Below are 20,739 nucleotides of genomic sequence, written 5' to 3'. Positions count from 1 at the left end.
GGCGCTGGGCGGCTCCGTTTGACCGGGAGCGGTGGGCCCGGCCCGGCCCGGCCCGGGCGGCTGTGGGTCCCGGCTCGGCGTGACCCGGTTCGGGGTGACCCGGCGATGGCAGTGCCGGAGGCGGTGCCGGGCCGGCAGCGGGCCCTGGCCGCCGGCTCGCCCGTGGACTACATGAGCATCACCAGCTTCCCGCGGCTGCCCGAGGAGGAGCCGAGCGGCGCGGCCGAGAGCGGCCTCCGCGCCCGCAAGGAGGAGGACGCGTTCCTGGGCGAGCAGGACACGGGTGAGGGGCGGCGGCAGAGCCCGCCCGCGGCCCCCGGCACCCCCGGCCCCGGCCCCGGCCCGGAGCGGGGCTCCCCGGCTCCCGCCGTCCCTGCGCCCCGGCCCCGCCTTCACCCTGAGGGACGGAAGGCAGCCAGAGATCCGGGGGTTCGGCATAGAGCTTCCCAGGGCAGCCTGGAATGTGCTCTCCCACAGCCAGCTTGGCCTTCCAGCCTGGATCATTTGTGCATGGCCTCCTTGCATGTTCCTTGAGCATCTCTCCATCTGGGATGCTCCTTGAGCATCCCTCCACCGTGGGGTGCTCTTTGCACATCCCTCAGTCGGGGATGCTTCATCCCTCCGGTGCTCAGCTGGAATAAAGTCAGGTGATGGTTTGATCTGTGAGAAAATCCTCTGCCTATATTTAACTGATTGTTTTCTCCTCCGTAGCTGAGAGAAATGCTGTTTCTCCCTCATGTTGTGTCTTCAAGCGGTATTGCCCTTCCCCCTGGGGCTGGTTCCCAGGTGCCTGTCAGCCCCCAAGCCCATGTTTGCACAGCCCCAGGCTCCCCTTACCCTCTGCCCTGTCCCATCATGCCCACGGGTGAAGCTCCCGTTGCCTGTTCCCACCCTGTGCTCTCCTGACTGTCGAGGCAAAGCCGCTGCCTGCAGCAGTGTGGGAGCAGCTCTCCTGGAAGCATGCGGTCTTTTGTCACACAGCCAGAATCTGGTGCAGTTTTGGCAGTGCCAACACCTGCAGGTGTGGTGGCTGGAGAAGAAAGCTGCTGCTCTCCTCACACTTGTTGCAGGAGCACCTGCAGAGCCCACCAGCAGCTCCAGTCTCTGCTGTCTCCTCTGCAGCAGCTCCAGACTTCAGGTGGCCCTGGTTCTCCAAAGCATTGGCTCCTCCATAAAGCCATGACTCCTTCACAGCCCCATGGAAGCCAAGTGGGATTTGGTGGCTTCTTTTTCAAAGCATGCACGTTGGTGTTGGGATGGGCAGCTGTGCATTGGCTGTGCAGGCTGCTTCTGCTCCCATGTGACCCCTTCCAGCTGCTCCCGTCCCCACACCGCGGCTCTGGCGTCCCTGTGCAACACCAGTGGTCACAGAGACTAAAAATAGGATGTGTGAGGCAGAAAATGGGGAGGTGCTTCATGGTGGGAGGGCTGTGGTCTGCCCTCTTCTAGGTGTTCGTGTCCCCTCATGCTGGGCTGGCCTGTCACCAGTGCAGAGGGATGGTGTCCTGGAGTCCAGCTCACTCCTCACTGTTTCCCTGCAGGTGGGGCTGGGGCCTCACTCGTGTGTGCCAGAGGCTGTATGTGACATCCCACCCCAATGGCAGCCCCTGCCAGGCCTGTTGTGGTCCCCACTGAGGCCACCAGCCAGTCCTCCTGCTCAGTCCAGCTCACTTAGATCAGGCCCCATGAGGAGCTCTGTGTGCTCAGAGACTCAGGCTGCAAAAGCTGAGCGTTTCCCAGTCCCACTCCTAAACCACCACACCACAAATGAGATTAAATTCATCCTGAGAGGATTCCCTGGCTGTGGGAGTTTACTCCTGGTTGCAGCATCACTGAAATTAAAACTCCTTCCCTCCCTGGCTTCAGGAGAGCTGCAGCCAGGTCAGGTTAATGCCATGAGAAGGACTGAGCTGGCAGTGCCCATAGTGATACCTAGCACCTGCCAGACCAGACAGACAGGCAGTTGATGGGGGGATGTGGGCTTTCCTGCTCGCTCCCCTTCTCCTTTTGCAAACCCAGGAAACATTTGTATGGAGCTACAAGCTTCTCATCTCTTCCACTTGGTGCCCCTCTTTTTCCACTATGGATGCACAGAGTACTGCAACCCCTGAAAAAATTCTTCCAGGAGCCCTGGATGATGCCCTGAGCTACTTGGTTCCCTTCAGGGCCCATGAGGGATGGGCATGACCTCACAGCTGCCCCAGCAGCTCCGAGTGCCTGGCAGCAATGGGATGGCCAGGGCATCCTTAGCCAGTGTCCTCCCAGCAAAAGGGCAGCAGCTGACACTCACAGAAATTCAAGGAATCTTTCAGAGCAAAACCGAGACTTTTTCATCCTGCTGAGGTCCAGCAAACACTGCTTTGCCATCTTGGAGCTGGGTGTCCAGTGTGTGGCTTCATTTCAGAGTGGGCCTCATCTGCCAGAGGAAGCAAGGAATTAAAGCAGAGTCCTTCCTGCAGAGGAGCGAGCGGATGTTCCAAGGCCTCCGGTTTGCAGGTTTGCTCCTCCCTGCCCTCGCTTCCCTAGAGGGATTTTCTGTGCCCAGGCCAAATGTTTTGCTTTACCTCTGCTTTGCTCTGGTGTTTTAGCTCAATCACAGCTCCAAGTAAAGCTGCTGCATCTTTTTTTTCATACCTTAATTTCCTCTTCTTCAGTCCTGCTGCATTTCAAAGACCTGTTTGCTGTGTTAAGAACCCCTCCAGATGGAGCATAAGAGAGGACCTGTCACTGAAGGCTGATGAATGGACTGAAATGGAGTAAAAATTCAAGGGTTTTTCATCTCTCTCAGTCTCCAGGGAAGTCAGTTTGGAATAACCAGAGCTAAAGAAAAGGATCAGTAAGATGACTCAAAGCAGTATCTGAGCCAGAAAGGCTCCTGAGAGCTGGGATCAATAGGGAAGGTGATAGCTATGCTGGAAGGGGCTCAGTGTAATGTTAGTGCTGGGTAAACACTGCAATGAGAGCCCCAAGTTGCTCAATAACTCACACCTGTTTTCTCCCTGTTGCCCACAAAGACCCAGACTCCTTCCTGAAGTCTGCGCGTCTCCAGCGCCTGCCCTCGTCCTCCTCAGAGATGGGAAGCCAGGATGTGTCCCCTCTGCAGGAGACCAGCAAGGACCCCTTCTCAGGAGACTGCAGCTGCCGGCAGGATGGGCTGACCGTCATCATCACCGCCTGCCTGACCTTCGCCACAGGTGTCACTGTGGCCCTCATCATGCAGATCTATTTTGGGGACCCTCAGGTAAGACAAAACAGTGGATTTATGGTTGGGCTTTGGCTCCAAAGATAGGAGAGCTCCCTGACTTTCCTCCTGGTCAGCAGTTTGGCAAGTAGAGTACTGGGGAGCCATGGCTGGTGTCAGTGAGGCCCTGGGTGCTCAGTTTCCCCTGGGGTGCACCCCAAATTGGCTTGAAAGCCTTTTCCTGCACCTGGAGGTTGTGCTTGGAGAGCCAAGCCAGACTCTCAGAGCTTGCTGCATGGCCAGGGTGTGGGGGGCTGTGTCAGGCAGGTTTGGGGGTGCTGCTGGGAGAGAACAGGCAACCCCACTGCTGTGACTCCAGATGGGAGTGCTTTCAGAAAGTAATCCTTAGTTAAACAGTAGGCATCTTGTCCACTTGTAGAGTTTTGTGGATTGTGGGCATACATGCCCAGATTCGCCTCTGGAAGATTCACCCAGGACTAAGCAGGGAAGTAGCTGAAAACAGAGGTGAACCTCCTGATAATCTCTCCTACAGCCCAGTGCTAGATTGCACAGCCAAGGCAGCCTGCCCACAGGGTTGGATTCTCCTGCAGAACTTCTGCCAGGGTCACAGTCAGCCAGGAGTTACCATCACCATCTCCACATGCTGCCATGACCCTTCTGTCTTTGCATGTCCCCAGGCCAGCCTGGTTCTTGTTGAGTTGCTGCAATTTGTGTCATAGGGATGAAAATCAACTCTTTAAAATACCATGTGACTGCATTAGCACAGCTCTGGCACAAGGACGAGAACAAGCTGTGGTCCTGGGGGCCTGCTGCATCCTTTACAGCTGTATCCCCATTCCTGGTGACTGCCTGGCTGCAGCACAGGGACAGCTCTGGGCTGGTGAGGGGCAGAGGGAGACGTGGCCCCCCAGCCTGGCACACAGAGCATGGAAAGCTGTCTGAACTGGTGGCCGTGGCTACCTGCAGCTGCCCTGGAGCAGGGATGTGCCCAGGGACGTTTCCACTGGCATTTGCTGGATCAGCCACGGCCCTGGCGCTGGCCCCAGGCCTCAGGTGCCACGTTGGTGGGTGCAGAGGCGGGCAGGGGCAGCACTGCCCAGCTGTGCCCTCTCGTTTCCGGCAGCTGTTCCACCGCGGCGCTGTGGTGACGGACGCCGCGCGCTGCACCGCGCTGGGCACCCACGTGCTGGCCAGGCACGGCTCCTCGGTGGACGCGGCCATCGCCTCGGCCCTCTGCGCCGGCATCGTCAACCCCCACACCTCGGGGCTGGGAGGGTAAGTGTGGGGCCTCACCCTCTGCTCTTGTCTTCAGGTGGCCTCAAGGGAGTGGTTTCACAGAATCCCAGACTGGTTTGGGTTGGAGAAGCCTTAAAGCCCATGCAGTCGCACCCTCTGCTATGGGCAGGGACACCTTCCACTATCCCAGGTTGTTCCAAGCCCCATCCAACCTGGCCTTGGACACTTCCAGGCATGAGGCAGCCTACACCAGTGCCTGGTTCTCCTACCTCCCCCTTAGGCAGAGGAATATTTCTTCCAAATACCTGATGTAAACCTGCCCTCTGTCAGTGTAAAGCCATTCCCCCTTGTTCTGTCACTATCTGCCCTTGTAAAAGTCCCTCTGCAGCTGAGAAATGCCTCCGTGGCAGTGCCACGCTGAGGGTGTGGTGCCAGGACTCTGGCATCAGGCAGTGGATGTGTCCACATCTGTCAAAGTGACCCTTCCTGTGCTCTGTGCTGTCAGCACAGGACAGAGACCCCCAGGCAGGGAATTGTTTCTGCTGTAGTGGCTGCAGGGAGCATCCCAGCCCCACGTGTGCTGCGCCAGGAGCTACAAACACCCTGGACTCAGTCCCAGTGCTTTCAGAGCCCAAGTCCTGCCTTCCACAAGCTCTGCTCCTGAGGCTGAGGTCTGGAGCCCAGCTCCAGGAAGTTGCCAGGGAGGGGTGTCCTTCTCCCAGCCCTCATTCAGGGTGGCATCCACGTGAGCCTGGTGCTCCTCACTCTGCAGGAGGGCTCAGCAGCGTTGCATAAACCGAAGCCACCTGATCACTGCTCCAGCTGCACCACCCATTGCTGCTGTAAGCAAACACCCTCTTTTGTTGCAAAACTGCTCCGATTAGAAAGAAAATCCCAGATGGTCCCAACCTGGTGGTGGAACAGAGCCAGTGGCTCCAGGACCAGGCAGGCAGGGACTGCTCCAGCCTCACCAGGCTCAGCCTAGGGCTGCCTGTGTCCCACACAAACCCTGCCTTGGCTGTCCTGGTGTGTGTCCTAAGGAAGGACAGCAGCATTTGCTGCTACTCTGGCCACCCCGTGGCCCCGCTGGGGCTGGTGACCTGGCACAGAAGCCCTTGTGCCACTGGACCGGCCCCGGCCTCACTCAGTGCAGCCAAGCTACACGGCCGCGGCTGCTGCAGGAGCAGCCGGTGCCTCGCCTGACCCTGTCTCGCCGCAGGGGCGGGGTGATGCTGGTCCACGACATCCGCAAGAACAGGAGCTGGGTGATCGACTTCCGTGAGGTGGCTCCCCTGGGCATCCCACTGGAAGGGGACCTGCAGCAGGACACTAAGGTGAGAACCAGTATCCCACAGCCATTGTCTCCAGGGCTGTTGTCTCCAGCTCTCCTTCCTCCAGCTTTCAGGCTGAGGGGCAGATGCCCAGCAAAGCGGCAAGAGGTCTCTCATCATAGGAGATCCTGGGCCCTACACACATAGGGAATCTAGAGAAAGCACTTCTTTATCAGCCCCGAAATGCATGCAGAGCTTTGGGGAGTAAAGAGGTACATCTCTATGGCAGCAGGGTGCTGGAAGAGCAAGAGCCCCAGGAAGGAGCATAATCCCAGGTTGTCCTGGTGAATTATCTCTCCTGACCAAACTAGGTTGAGAACAAGATTGAATTTGCCTCTCTCCTTCCAAAACCTTTTCTTCCATAGTAAAGTGTGTTGCTGCAGACTTTTCCCTTCTCCTAACTATGCAGATAATTCCAAAGTAAACATGATTTGCACCTCCCCTTGCAGTTGAGGACATGTCCCATGTCCTCATGGAAAGGAGACTACTCTCTTCCTTTTTGTCCTTCCTGTTTTACAGCCAGGTCTGCTCGTAGGGGTGCCAGGCATGATCCTAGGAATGCACCAGGCACACCAGTTACATGGCAGGTAAGACACGAGGCTGGCACAGGCTGTGCCCTGGGGTCCCTGTGGGAAGCTGGGAGCACACGAGCCCTTGCCATCAGACCATGTTCTCAGCCACCAGTCAAAACCATTAGCTAAGAGGTACTTGGAGGCTTGTGTTGAAAGAGATGTTTATTTTTTTGCAATTTCATGTACAAAAGAAAAAATTCAGCTTGGTCGTGTTTTCTGCAAAGTGACCTGTTGGCTAAGAAGATGTGCAACAAATGTTCTGTTAGAGCTGCATCACATGGCCTCACATGTCTGTGCATTTTCATTCTCTCTTTAGCAGGATCCTAAGAGGTGTGCCTGTCCTTGGTGCTCTGTTGGGATATGGAGGGATCTGAATGCCTTGCTCACAACCAGAGCCTGTCTTGAGCTTTTGCTGCTGAGACAGCCCTTCCCCCATCCATGCACTGCCATTCCTCTCTGGGGCACATCCTGGAGCACTGACAGGATCCTGTTAAGGAGAAGCACTGAAAGTTCAGTGCTCCTTTTGGCCACTGCTGGCCACACAGCCTGGTCTCCCAGGAGCCCCTGAGTGCAGAGCCAAGCCCTGTGCTTGCTGCCCACCACCTGCCCCACTGCACCCCTCCAAGGCCCGTTTCTCCTTGTCCTCTCTCCCTGTGCAGGCTCCCGTGGTCCGAGCTGCTGGGCCTCGCAGCCGGTGTCGCCCAGAATGGCTTTAATGTCACACATGACCTGGGTGAGTACCTGTTGGGCAGCTCAGGGCAGTTCACTGTGCAAGGTAGTTGGGGATGCAGGGGGTTAGTCATGGGAAATCAGGGCTTTGTGGGCGTGGAGATTGAATGGTGTTGGGAGGTGAGCAATGTGTGAGCCACGGTCTGCCAGGGAACAGCGTGGTGGCAGCCAAATGGGAGCCCTTTGCCATGGCTGGGCAGAGCCAGGGCAGAGCAGCCACACTGGGCAGTGCCCAGGGCCAGGCAGGGAAGTGTGCTGGGATTTCTTTGGGTTTCTTTCCCAGTTCCAAAGGACCAATGATCCAACTCCCCTCTAGTTTTGCAATAGGGCCAGAGGCAGCAGCAGGCCTCTAACATCCCCATCAAGTGCACAGTGACTCCAGGTCCTTTGTGCCTTCTTGACCCCTGTTTTTTCTGGATGTCCTTCCCCTTCTCTCCTGCAGCCAAAGCCCTGAGTGAACTGAAGGACCTGAACTATTCTGAGCGATTCCAGGAGATTTTCCTGCCAGATGGGCAGCCCCTGCTGCCTGGGATGTTTGTCCGGCGCCTGGACCTGGCAGCCGTGCTGCAGCTGCTGGGGGCAGAAGGGGTGTCAGCCTTCTACAGCGGGAACCTGACCCAGGAGATGATCTCTGAGGTGAGTCAGGACTGCCCCTGGCACCTGCCAGCCTGGGGCTGCCACCTGCTTAAGGTGACAAACTGGAGATAAGCCAAGTGCCAGCACAACGGTGGGGACAGATGCCTCCTTTTCCTTCCCTGACCCTGCAGTGGTAGGAGTGACACACAGGCCATTCCCCCAGTCTACAGAAGTGAAACCTCCATTTCCTCTATAACCAGGACAATCTGGAAGGAAAAAAAAATTTTAGGCTCTGGGCTCTGTTCACTTGGGTGAACAGCCAAGTGAACAGAGACAAAGCCTTTTGCCCCAGAACAAGGAGCTGCTGAGAAACAAGTTGTTGTGGTTAATGGGATTGTAGGATAAAGACTCCAAGAAGATGGTTTAAAAATAAACTGAGTCTTGTGAGCAGAGGATTAGAAAGGCTTGGTCCCATTTGGGGTTGCCCTAGTTTAACTCCTGTTAGAGGTGCACTGGATAAAATATCAGAACAGACAAAAAAAAAGCCCCCAATAACCCGTAACAACTTTTACATCTGTGTGGCTGCAGTCAGGGCAGTCGAGGCACCATTTTATTGAACCACCATGGCTCAAGTGATGCTCCTTCAATAGCTCATCTAGAATCTGGAATGTGTTCATTCCGCTCAAGCCTCAGACATCTGTGGGCTCTGTGTTTGGAAATCTACAGTTCACCTGAACTATAGCAGAGGTGAAGGGTGGGAAGCAGGAAGAGTCTCAAGCTCGTGAGCATCTCCACAGCTAAACCCTGCTTTGTCACCATGTTCCACTGACCTGGGGGCTGCCACAGGGAAGCACAAATTCCCTGTGGAGGAGCAAGGCCCAGGGTTGCCACATCAAAGACCCTCCTGACAAGCTCTGGGACCAGTGCACAATTCCAGCTTTGGTTGCAGAGCAAAGTGCTGCCTTCACAAAGTGTTGTTCCAGCACAGGGAGGGCATCCATCTGGTGAAAACAACAGCTCCAAAACACCTACTCTTTGCTTCCAGGCACAGGTACAAAATAGTGCTCTCTTGGGAATTTGGGATTTCTGCAGCGTGTGGCTGACTGGGGTTTATTCCCCTTTCTCTGCTCCTTATACCCCATTCCCCACTGGCTGGGTCTGGGGAGCCAGATCCTGGCTCAGTAGAGCCCTGGGGTTCATCCAGCCTTTTTTATGGCAGGAAACAGGGATCCCAAGTAGAAGAGACATCTTTAGCAGCTTTGGGGTTGCTTGACATTCTGGCCCCACAGCATGCTCTGCATTAGCTGTCCTGCTCCAGTGATTCGTTCCGTTTTTGGCAGAGTTTTCCTGCCAAGGAAGCTAGCTGGGTTAGAGATCAGAGCATGCAGGCATCCCAGCAATCCCACCCTCTCCCTGAGAGCATTGTCCAAACACTCCTGGAGCTCTGGCAGCCTTGGGGCCATGCCCTTTCCCTGGGGAGCCTGGGCAGTGCCCCACCACGCTCTGATAGTCCTCCCTCATCTCCATCATCACTCAACCACAGGGGACCTGCAGTGGAGAGAATGGCCCATCTTTCCTGTACCAACCCTGCTACATTGTACCTCTGACAGGAATCTTACAGGAAGATCAAGGCTACAGTAGACCCACTGTCAGATGAAATAATTTCAAATAGGGTGAGAACAGTGATTTTTTAGTTGATATTTCTAGTGATGGCCACCTGCTACAGCCAAGCTCCTTGTCTCCTGGACCCATAATCTTGGCGGTATTCAATACCCCTTAACACACTCCTATTTGCCAGCCAGGGCAGAGAAGCTGCATGGCAGGGCCAGTCCCCATCTTCCTGGGCAGACATAATGTCCTGGGAGCACCCTTGGGGTGGGTGAGCTTTTGGAGGGGAGTGCAGAGCCTTCCTGCGATGCTGAGCTGTGAGCCAGGTCACCAGGGCTGTGAAAGCACAGATTTCCAGGGTATCCTAAGGAAGCTGGCACTTGGCTCAGGAATCTCAATGGAGTGTGTTTGACAGTGAGGGGTGTGTTGCACAGAGAGCCTTGGCCCAGGCTGCTCAGTGTGCACTGCTTGCTCTCATGCAGGTCCACAGCTACGGAGGAGTCTTGGTGGAGGAGGATTTCAGCAATTACAGTGTCACTGTGGAGGACCCCGTGCACACAATCTATCGAGGTACACGCTCACCCGTCTCCATGCAGCTCCAGGGGAAGGTTTTCTCCACCTTGCAAGGGGTGGCAACAGCATTGAGCAAGAGTTAAAGTCAAAGCTGTGCTGAAATGTCTGCAGAAAGGCCTTCCAAAGAGTTTCCTGCTATTCCCTGCTGACACTGATGCATCATGGGTGGCTCAGGAGATTTTCAGCTCTTTGAAATGTTTTTTCCCTTGAAAGTCTAAAGATGCAGCATATCTTGATGCAACATATCTTGATGCAACATGTCAATAGGAGCTGGACCTACAGCTAAAGACAGTTCCCAAAGGGAAAAAGCTAACTTTGTGCAAGAAGTTTCTAAAATGTCAGTCTTTTCTAGCAGTCCCTGCATTTACCCTCCTTATAGCTGAAATGTTGCAAATTTTTTAGGTAGCCTTCCAGTATCTAAAAGAGGTTTATAAAAAATGAGGTAAAGTGACTTTTAACATGGGCAGAGAGTGACAGGACAAGGGTAATGATTCAGACTAAAAGAGAAGAGATTTGGAATAGATGTTAGGAAGCAATCTCTGCCTGTGAGGGAGATGAAGCCCTGGCACAGGGCCCAGAGCAGCTGTGGCTGCCCCATCCGTGGAAGTGTCCAAGGCCAGGTTGGATGGGGCTTGGAGCAACTTGGGATAGTGGAAGGTGTCCCTACCCATGGCACTGGATGACTTTTAAGATCCCTTCCAACCTAAACCATTCTGGTTTTCTGTGATTCCATCTCCATTCTACCCTACTGCAGTCTAGAAAACAACAGCCAACCAATGAGAACTGAATTTCAGAGGTAATAAAGCATCCCTCTTTGGGCTTCCTTCATCCTTCCTGAAGAAACAGAAAGATACAACAGGGATGTTCTGGGAAACCCTTCTCAAATCATTTTGCTTTCTATTATTTCCCCTTGAATCTGGAAGGGTTTCCCTGTCCTCATGGACGAGTGTTCTCACTGGATGGTGTCTGACAAAAGCAGCTTCATTCCTCTTCTCTTCCCTCTACAGGGCACCTTGTTTTCACCCCCCCACCTCCACATGCAGGTCCTGCACTGATCTCAGCACTGAACATCCTCGAGGGCTTTAACATCACAAGGCAAGGATCCAGAGGGAACATCTTGCACTGGATGGTGGAGGTAAGAGGAGGCTCAACATTTGGCTGAATTGCTTGTGCTGCTAGAGAATGATTTATTTATTTTGTGGTTGTACAGAAATGTTTGTAGGCTGTTCCCAGAGGAGATGCGCAAATAGACTGCTAAAGTGTAAAACTGAGCAGTGCTGCTGTCTCAGAGGCTGAGCAGGAGGATCTTTCCTGCTTAGGAAGAGCTTTTTCAGAACAAACTGTGGCTTTGTCCATTTCCTGTATACAGTCATCTCTGCAGAAGGACCCCACAGCACCTGAGGGTGGTCCCATCAAGTTCCTCCACCTCTTAGCTCCAGTGGTGGCCCTGGCCATTGCAGAGCACCTGAGGGCACTGCAAAGTGTGCTGCAAGAAAAGCCTCTACATGGTGATGACAAAGAAAACTGACCCAATACTTCATAATAAAAAAAAAGTTTACATTTCTGCCCACCTCCTGATCTCTGAGGCCCAGAATTTTTCCTGTATTTGGGACTGTCCTGCCAAAACATTGCAGATTTCAGGAGGTTGAGCAAGTGTTCTGTCTCCTGCTCTGTAAGCAGAGTTGTAATTTAGATGTTCCACAGATGCATAGATGGGGTTTATGAGTTGGGAATTTACAGATCCAGAGCTGGGCTTTATGAGCTGGGAATTTTAATTGAGGATTTAACTACATCCTTGTAGCAGATAATGGGTGCACAATGGGTGCTTGGAAGTGTCTCAGCAAAAATGCAGCAACTGGAGGTGTTACACACTGTGCTGAGGCACAGGAGGTTGACTCACCTGAGTAATTTTTGAGCTCTCTTCAGGAAGCTTTGGGTGAATCTATTTCCTCTGCCAAGAGTTTCACCTGCTGGTTATCCTGGAGCAGCAACCTCCAGCTCCAAGGCAGTCACTTCAGGAGATGTGTAACCCTGATTGCCAGGGTCCCACAGCTGAACATGTGGCTAAGGTTCAGTGCTAGGCCAGCTTCAGGTATCCAGCCCTGGGACAACCAGGACCAAGGTTCAGAGGTCCTTAACCTCTGGGGTGGACGTGCTCTGCTGTTTCCGTGGAGCTCTTCCCTGGCCTCCAAGCCCTTGTCCCCCCCAACACGGTGTGGTGGTCAAGACACTGCTCCATGGAAATGCTGCCTTCTCCAGAAGTTTGCCACGTTCTGCTCTCCACACGGTTGATAACCAAGGAGAAGCTGTTGCTGTGTGGCACTTTCCAGACCAGCAGTCACACCTTGCTGGCTGCCTGCAAGGGAATGGGCTGTTCTGGATCTTGAATGACCATGGCCCAACCTGCAAGCTGAATGTTGAGTGTGTTTCTGCTCAGCCTTTCTCTCTCAAGGCTGGCTTGGCTGAGGAGCAGCTCTCTCTCTCCTTGTGGCTCTGCCCTGGCTATGCTGTGGTCCCAGAGCTGGATAAACCAAGTCCTTTGAAATTGCATCTTCCCATTTCCAGTGGATTGGCTCAGGCAGGATTCTGTATGTCTGAGAAACCAGATCTTTTCCTCCTTTTGCACCGTCATTCCCTGATGTGTGCTGGGACTGATGCTTTCTGTTCAAGCCCTTTGGATGGTTTACAGCCAGCTGGGGAGCAGAACAGCTCATTTCTGCTCAGCACTGGTGGGCCAGCAGAGCTGGGATCCAGAGGCAGCAGCAAGCCCGGCACCCCCTCTCCCTTGGGATTCAGCCTGGTCTCTGCTGTTGTGGTGACCACTCAGGAATGGAAAGAGAAGGTAAATGGCATCCTGGAGACCCTGTGTGCCAGCAGGCAATGAGGCTGAACCACTGAGCTGGACATTAGCTCCTGCCAGGGATGTTGCACTTGTGGCTTCCCACTGCCAGAAGGCAGGGTTAGATGGGATATAGGGAAGAAATTCTTCCCTGTGAGAATGGTGAACTGCTAGCAGAGGTTGCCCAGAGAAGCTGTGGCACCACATCCCTGGTAGCACTCAAGACCAGGTTGGACAAACATGGGAAGATGTCTCTGCCCATGGCAGGGGGATGGAATGTGGTGAGCTTTAAGGTCCTTTCCAACTCAAACGATTCTGTGATTCTGTGGTTGTACAAATGCTGCTGGATTGGCTCACTTGGCTCCTCCAGCACAGTTTGCCATGCTGGACTGAGGCTCCTTGGTTCCCATACCCACATGTGGCAGCCCTTTGCACTGAGGTATTCCCAGAACCCAGACTTCTGCTAATTTTTCTTTATAAGCTTTAGCCAACACACCAGGACACTAGATACCTCTTCTAGTTTGGAGTATCAGAAGTTGTATTTCCAGGGCCACATAAATGTTTTTCCTTTCTCCTCTCCTCTCCTCTCCTCTCCTCTCCTCTCCTCTCCTTCTCTTCCTCCACTCTTCCTCTCCTCTGTATTCTTCTCCTTCTCTTCTCCTTTCTTTCCGTTCTTTCTTTAGACACTAAAAATAGCCCTGAGTCTGGCGAGCAACCTGGGAGACCCCTCTGGTGACATGTCTGTCACTCACACAGCAGAAGGCATGGTGAGGTATGTCTGAGGAGGACAGGCAGGTGACATTGCAGGATGTGTGGGTTGGATATTGTTCTTGGGTGTGCTGTGCCCTGAGCTTTTTCTCCCTCTGTTTTATGAAGGAAAGGTCAGACCCTGAGTGTCCTCCCAGGGCTCACTCTTTTACAAGGATCACAGCTGATCACACTCACGGGGCTCTGGGGATGGGTCACAGGATGTCCTCACTCAGAGGTTTCCTGGAGCCAGCCTAAACTTGAGGGTTCCTCCCACTTTGGCACACCTCTAAACATTCCCTTTGAGTGGGTCAGACAAACAGCCATCCCTGTGGGCATGGCCACACGTGCCACTTCTGCCTCTTCCTGCCCCCTCTGTGGGGCTCGGGACCTTGCAGAACACCCAGATGTGCAGGAGAGGCCAGGCCCGAGGATTCAGCCCAGCTTCCCACCTCAGAGCCAAGCTGAGCCATGGCTGGTGTTCGGGCTGGGCCTGACTTGCCCTCCTGCTGAAGATTGGCATTCAGCTGGGATTGTCAGCTTGGCCATTGGGGGTGGGTTTACTCCTGGTGAGGGCAAACTGGGGTAGACAGAGCCTTTGGGGGTTCATGGCAGACTGAGTGCCTCTCTGTGCAGACTGAGCCACCTTGTCACCCCTTCCTTCCTCGGGGTGAGCCAAAACATCCCCCCGTCCTCATGCAGCCCCTCGGGAACCCCGGCCCTAGCTGTGTGGGGACACCAGGACACGTCCAGCTCCCCAGGCTCACGGCTTGCTTTCCTCTTTCCCTCCCTCCTTGCTGAAGTAAATCAGAAGCCAATTCCCTGCGCCAGCTGATCAATGACTCCCAGTCCTTCCCGTCCATGCTTCACTCCCCGCTGGAGAGCGGGGCCGCTGCCAGCCAGGTCCTGGTCATGGGCCCCGATGACTTCATTGTCGCCGTGGTGAGGTAAAGGCTTGGCGTCTCCCCTCCACTGTAGCTCGGGGTGGGAGCAGGGAGGAGGGAGTCAGTTCAGCAGGACAGGGTGGGACCAGACCCAGGTCAGCCAGGCTGCTCTGTCCCAGTCAGTCCTGCAGCAGAGGAATGGGAGAGTGGGGTTGAGACGTGTGGGCTGGTGCTGCTCTGCCCTGTGCAGTTTTAGAGCCCTCTAACAATGGAACATGGCTGCAGTGGCCTGTACCTGCTCCCTGGGGAGAGGTGGGGGCAAATGTAGGACTGATGGAGGCAGATCCATCTCAGCAAGGGGAATCCTCAAACACGGGGAGGGACTGACTGCTGTGGCATACGTGTCTCCTGCTCCTAAGTGCACTGGTCTCTCCTCAATCTCACCAGCACTAAAGAACCATCAAAGAATCTCTGTCAAGACAAGGTGGGATAGAAAGTTGGAGCCTTGAAAGCCTGGAGGTGTACGAACATCTCTGGGATGATTTTGATGAAATTTCCTGTGTTTCTTTTCAGTTCTTTGAATCGTCCCTTTGGCAGTGGAATAGTAACACCCTCTGGAATCCTCCTGAATAGCCAGATGTTGGACTTCTCCTGGCAAAATAAAACAATGAACCACTCCATTCCCAGGCCGGTAATGAATGACGTGACAAATTCTTTATATACCTTTTCTTCTTCCAATTTTATTCTCATCTTCACAACAGGGGAACTATTTAATGCCTTGTTAATAACAGAGAAAACAGTGTGTAGAAAGCTGCTATTTTTCATTATGTGAGCCACTGAAAGTGAGAAAACAGAGGGCTCCATGTCCATCAGTTATTATTACAGTGCAGAATTATCAAACAACACTGTTACCTGCTTTCCCTGCAGGGAAAGCAGGTAACAGTTTCCCTGCAGATGCACTTTTAAGTAACAATGTGGACTTGTATTAAGCAGTTTCTTATGAGTGTTGCTCTGCAGGTTAAAAAGTAACAAGTAGCAGGAAAAAAGTGTCTTCAGGTCTTGGAAAGAAACAAATGCAGACCTGTGCTGTTGGCTTCCAGGGCTGCCTTATGCATTGTAAAACCCTCTTCTTCAGAACGAGGCGATGAGCTCCATGTTCCTTCTGTGGGAGAGCTGGCTTATTGACATTTTTTGGTGCAACTTTTCCTCAACTGCAGCAAAACCTCCTTCAGCCTGGGAAGCGGCCGCGGTCCTTCCTGCTGCCCACCATCGTGAGGCCCTCCGAGGGGATGTGTGGCACCTACCTGTGCCTGGGAGCCAGCAGCGGGGACAGAGCCCTGAGCGGCATCGTCCAGGTCGGTGCCGTGTCCTCCCTGAGCAGCTGCTCACCCAAGGCTGAGTAGGCTCCCCTCCTTTCCCTTCCTAATTGTCCCAGGCTGGGTCAAAACTGGTGGCCAGAGGTTACTGGTTCAGTCTTTGGTGTCACCAGTTCCACACTTGAGTTATTTCAAATCTCTGAGGGTTACCAATTTACTTTTCTTGCACCTTTCCTAGTGGCACCACTCATAGCTGTAGAGGAGAAGCATTTTGGCAAAATCTATAATGGCTTTTGTCATTCTAATACCTGTTCAAAATTCATCTTAAGGATGATTAAGAAAAAAAGGAGCATTTTTTTATTTGGTGAATTGCAGGAAACTGGCAGCCTATTAGCCCTTTTCCACATGAAAAGCTCCTTTTAGGGCATTCCCAACTGAATTCTTCCATCTCAACACTGAATATAAATTGGGCTGTTCCTATTAATTTATGATTTGTAAGGAGGTGAAGTACTTGCCAATAGCTTGATTGCATGTACAGCAGTAATGGATTGCTGAAAAGAAAAGCCTGAGAAGGGCTCCCAGTTTTCTTACCTTTTGGAAAACATTATTCAGAGCAAAACTAAAGCCAAGAACTGCTTTCTAGTGCTTTGTTTGGAGAAGTCACATGCTGAGCTTTTGGCTGTAACAAACACTTCTTTAGAGCTTACATCATGTTCCAGACACACAACTCTGCTATTTTGCAGAAACTATGTGACAAAAAGCCCATGCTATCCTGAAAATGTCCTGCTTTACAAGCAACAATATACAGACCACATTCCAAGGACTTCTTAGTGTGTGCACACCCCTGCAGCAGTTCATGCAGCTTAGTAAATTATTCAAAATCTCCTTTGCCTGCTGCATGTGCAGATGTTGGAGCCACCAATTTGGGGGGTGCTCAGGAAGCTGGCTTCTCCTATTCTCATAGTTTTTTTTATTATTAAAGATAATTTATTCTCTTGCAGGTTTTGGTAAATGTTTTAACGTTTAACAAGAATCTGAGTGAAAGTTTGTCACTTGGTCGACTTCACCCGCAGCTTCAGTCCAACACCTTGCAGGTTGACAGTGAGTATGGACACTGGCTGGGGCACAAATGGACACAAATCCAGCAAGTTTAGGAAAAGAGCAGAATTTCCCTAGCACAGTGCAATGGAAGCACCACAGGTCACCATGTTCTAGGGTCCCCAGGGGTGTGGAGGGTTTTGAGGAACACAAAAATCAGATTTCAACTTCTTCAAAGCTTGGAGCCTTTGCTGAGCCATGTCCTTTCCCTCTTGTCCTGGAAATGCTTCCTGACCCCTCTGGCACCACCTCTCCAAGCTCTTTCAGGTGCTTCTCCCCAGCCTTCCCTCTGTCGCAGCTCATCTGGCAGTGGCCTTGTCCTGTCCTTAAATCCTTCTGGAGATCAGGTGCATGAACAATATCCAACTCAGCAAGACTGCAGCCTCAACTTCACCCAGACATGTGCTCAAAGCTTCCTGCACTTTATTCCCACTGACGTGAATTACATCCCTTCACTTTTCAGTCCATGTCCCTTAATTCCAGCACCTTGAAAAAAGGCAAGGTTTGTGGAAAAGCCTGTAGCTTGCTAGTGCTGAAAACACAGTATCAGTGCTGGCACTCTGCAGTCTGTACTGTCAGCTCTTGCCCTTGTTACTCTAAGTCTTGGTCTGTTTGGTGTTTTTCACACTGCCCCAAACTTCACCAGAGCCAACCATAAGTGAAATTTGGTTCTCATTCCACACCAAATAGCCAAAGTTTCTGGTCTTTCCCATTTCAGATGAAAATCTAAATAGGATCCATCCTGCAGTGTGCCCTGTAGACTTTGAAACTAAAATGGAATTAAATCTGAAACTTCACAAGGTCCTAGTTTTTGAGTTTGGACATTCTGAAGGGGCAGCAGGCAGGTTCCTCCCACTGCAGGCCCCAGCAGTGTTAGACAGACCTTTGCATCACAGGCAGCACTGGTTTCAGTTACCAACTCCTCTTTTCAAATCCCTGCAGGTGAGTTTCCTGAAGAAGATATTGAATTTCTTTTGGCCAGGGGCCATCAGGTGGATAAAGTCCCAGTGGTGTCCCTGGTTCACGGGGCCAGGAGAACCAACAGTTTCATCATTGGCCTGAAGGACCCCAGGAGTGCAGATGCTGCTGGAGCCACCATCTTGTAGCAGCTGCCAGGGCCGTGTGCTGTGGCCAAGGCTGTCACACAACCCTGTGATGTGCATGTCCTGAAGCGGCCCCTTCTCCAGCCCTCATACTGCTGGGAAGCTGCTCTGCACTCCCCACCCCGACAGCACCAGAGGAGTTGGCAGCAGCAACATCCAGCTCTCTTTATTTTCCATCATTTGGATTGCAAGCAGCCCCATCCTTGTTACAGGAGTGGCAGGAGCACTTTTCTTTTGGCAGTCTTGATAATCAATCTTTCCAAAGCCCAGTTCTAGCCAGCATCTTACTTTTAGGGATCAGGAACATGAGCAAGGAAAAAAACAGCTGCTGCCGCTGATATTATTATTGATGATGATTATCCTTCTCTCCCTGTCTTTCCCAAGCTCCTTCTTTGCTTCCAGTGCAAGCCAGAAATTAATACAGCCTGATGTAGTGTTTGTAGGTGCCTGCAGCTGGAATACTGGGGAGCCCTCTAATATTCCATATGGGCCAGCTGATTTTTGCCAGCGTGCAGCGTCCCAGGGAAGTTTCTGTGCCCACATCACTACATACCTTGAATTTTGGCAGTAAATATTTTGAATCCAATTGCTGTGCAGACTCACTGGCAGTCTGATTTTGTAACCACAGCAATGGTTTTCAACAGGTCTAACAACTTCTTCCTCTAACAATTTTTGTACCTCCCAGTAGTTTTCTTACAGAGGTTCAACCTCCTCACTGGTGAATTTCTGATTAATGGTAGCGGGTTTAACTTTCTTAGACACTTTTTGGAGATATCTTAGCAGTACTCCACAGTGAAAAACCACAGATCATGGACTGAAGACCACATAGAGGGCATTTGGGAGGGTTCAGAGCTCTCCTTCCACTGCGTTATCTCAGTCTGTTCCAAAAGCCTGGGTCATTCCTACCGAGAGGCTTGGAAATTTCTGCTGACTGAATTAATGGCTGTACCTTAGCTCTGTGTTTTAGTCCTAGTGAATCTGTTGGAAAAGCTGAAGAGAGTGAGAGAAAAAGTAGAAACCAAACCAAACACTACTGATAAATTTCTGTCCACAGCATGTAGTGAAAATAAAAGAATGCTCTTGCATTTTGTGTCTGAAATTGAGAAGGGAAGAATACCCCAGCTGACATCTGCACCAGGTCATTCAGCCCACATTTGGACATTTCGTGTTCTTTTTGCTGGCTAGTTAGAGACACTTGTCACTAAAAAAATCCAGAGTTTGATCATTTTCTGCAGTCTAAAATGTGATGATTTCCTTCATGGTGCACGTGCACCCATGGCCACTGTACATATTATATATGTATGTCTGTTTATGGTTGTCTGGCTCTTTGATTTGGTGATCACACCACTCACCCCGACCTTCCTCCCCAGGCACCCTGTGACACCGTTTGTGCCACCCTCTGGCACTCGATGGCATGGGCTGACTTTGGGGTAGTCAGGGCCACAGGGCAGATAATGGGACTAATTGTTCCTGAGAGCCATGGATCCCAGAACAGCCCAGTGAAGTGTGTCGGGCTGAGTGAGAGCAGAGGTGTTTTCGTGCCCTGCTGAAGTGCAGCCACCCACGAGAGGAGCACAGCAGCTCCCACTGACAGGACCCTCAGCAGCATTTCCTGTTCCAAGGACATCCGTGCCCTCAGCCGGGACAGGGGAAGCACAATGTTACATCTGTGCCGTGTTCTGCGCCGCCAAGAAGAGACCTCACCACAGGGACACCAAATCTATTTATTCTCTGTCATCAGCACTAGAGCTGGTCGCTGACCTAGGATGGAGAGTTTGTAAATGTGTCCTGGAGCAGACCTCTCCAGGCTCCGTGGGAAGGGAAGGAGGCAGTTTGGTGGGTTGAACCTCTCTGGAGATGGTCTGGGGGTTTCTGGTCTGTCCCAGCCCAGATCTCTCCCCTGGACACAGAGGTTCTCTATGAACAGCTGAAAAATATGTGGTTGAGTCATTGTCAGTGCAGAACTTTGCATGAAATGTCACAAAACACTTTGAAAGATTAAAATCCTCCTTATTAACTGAATTCACCAACTCATGCTGGATACCGTGTATATGTTTGGGAGTGAAAGATTTTGGTCTTGATTCAAGAGGGCACTCCTATGTCCCAAATTATAATTTCATAGCAATTATCCAGAATCTTAAAATAAAGCATGTTCTGAAGTGTTCTCCTTGATCATGGCCTGCATTGGAAAAAAAGAGAAAATTGAAAATAATTGGAAGATGAGACCTATGCCCCTAGGTTTCAGCTAAGAGAAGTAAAGGTATTCCAAATGATTTTTCTTTTTTTTTTTTTTTTTTTTTTTTTTTTTTCTGTTTAAAAGCAGCATCAGTACAGCACAGATGTATCCAACATAGACACCTTTAATCTGCTAATTGGCCTGGTGTCTCTGGTATTTTTAGCCCATCTGTTGTGATCTGATGAATTTAACATCTAATGAATTTAAGATCTGATAAATTTAACATGAGGTACCAAGAAATACCTGATGTTTCCCTTGGTACAGGTGACATGGGCATTGTGAAATAAAGGGGTGTATTGCAGAGATGTGTGTGTTCAGAGCACCTGTGCTGATTTCAGCCTGGCCCTTGCAGGCATCTGACAGCTCTAAAGCAGAATTTGTCCTGAAACTTCATCATGGAAGTGTCAGTGAGGAACACAAAACACAAAATACAAAGGGGCTGGGGGGAAAAAAAAAAAAAAACCCCACTATTTAAAGGGGAACCAAATAAACACAAAGTAAATAGATGTTTAAATGATGCCTTTACTAAGCGTGACAAATTATGATCTGGAATGTGGCCAGCTTGTTTCTGCCCAGGTTTGCAGCACTTCCCATCAATGTGTGCTGGTCTCACATGAGGATAAACCGGAGCCTGGCTCTGCCGTTGCGTTTCAGCAGTTTATCCATGTTTTTCCCAAGGGCTGAACGCC

The 20,739-nt window shown here is 51.8% G+C and overlaps 1 protein-coding gene across 1 annotated transcript; it reads left to right on the top strand.

Annotated features, from left to right (window-relative positions):
- Positions 1 to 19,911, top strand: GGT7 (gamma-glutamyltransferase 7). The gene is made up of 15 exons (XM_041398233.1): positions 1 to 283; positions 3,015 to 3,241; positions 4,326 to 4,477; positions 5,658 to 5,772; positions 6,289 to 6,356; positions 7,001 to 7,074; positions 7,513 to 7,706; positions 9,737 to 9,824; positions 10,835 to 10,962; positions 13,350 to 13,438; positions 14,217 to 14,360; positions 14,871 to 14,988; positions 15,515 to 15,652; positions 16,615 to 16,714; positions 17,654 to 19,911. The coding sequence occupies exons 1-15, from the start codon at positions 106 to 108 to the stop codon at positions 17,815 to 17,817; spliced, it is 1,977 nt and encodes a 658-aa protein (XP_041254167.1). The 5' UTR covers positions 1 to 105; the 3' UTR covers positions 17,818 to 19,911.
- Positions 19,912 to 20,739: the final 828 nt, after the last annotated feature.

Source organism: Onychostruthus taczanowskii, unplaced genomic scaffold, assembly GCF_017590055.1.
Source record: "Onychostruthus taczanowskii isolate IOZ18803 unplaced genomic scaffold, ASM1759005v1 scaffold142, whole genome shotgun sequence".
NCBI classification, from domain to species: Eukaryota; Metazoa; Chordata; class Aves; order Passeriformes; family Passeridae; genus Onychostruthus; species Onychostruthus taczanowskii.
The sequence above is the reverse complement of the archived record's forward strand: the minus strand, read 5'-3'. Positions and strand labels throughout refer to the sequence as shown.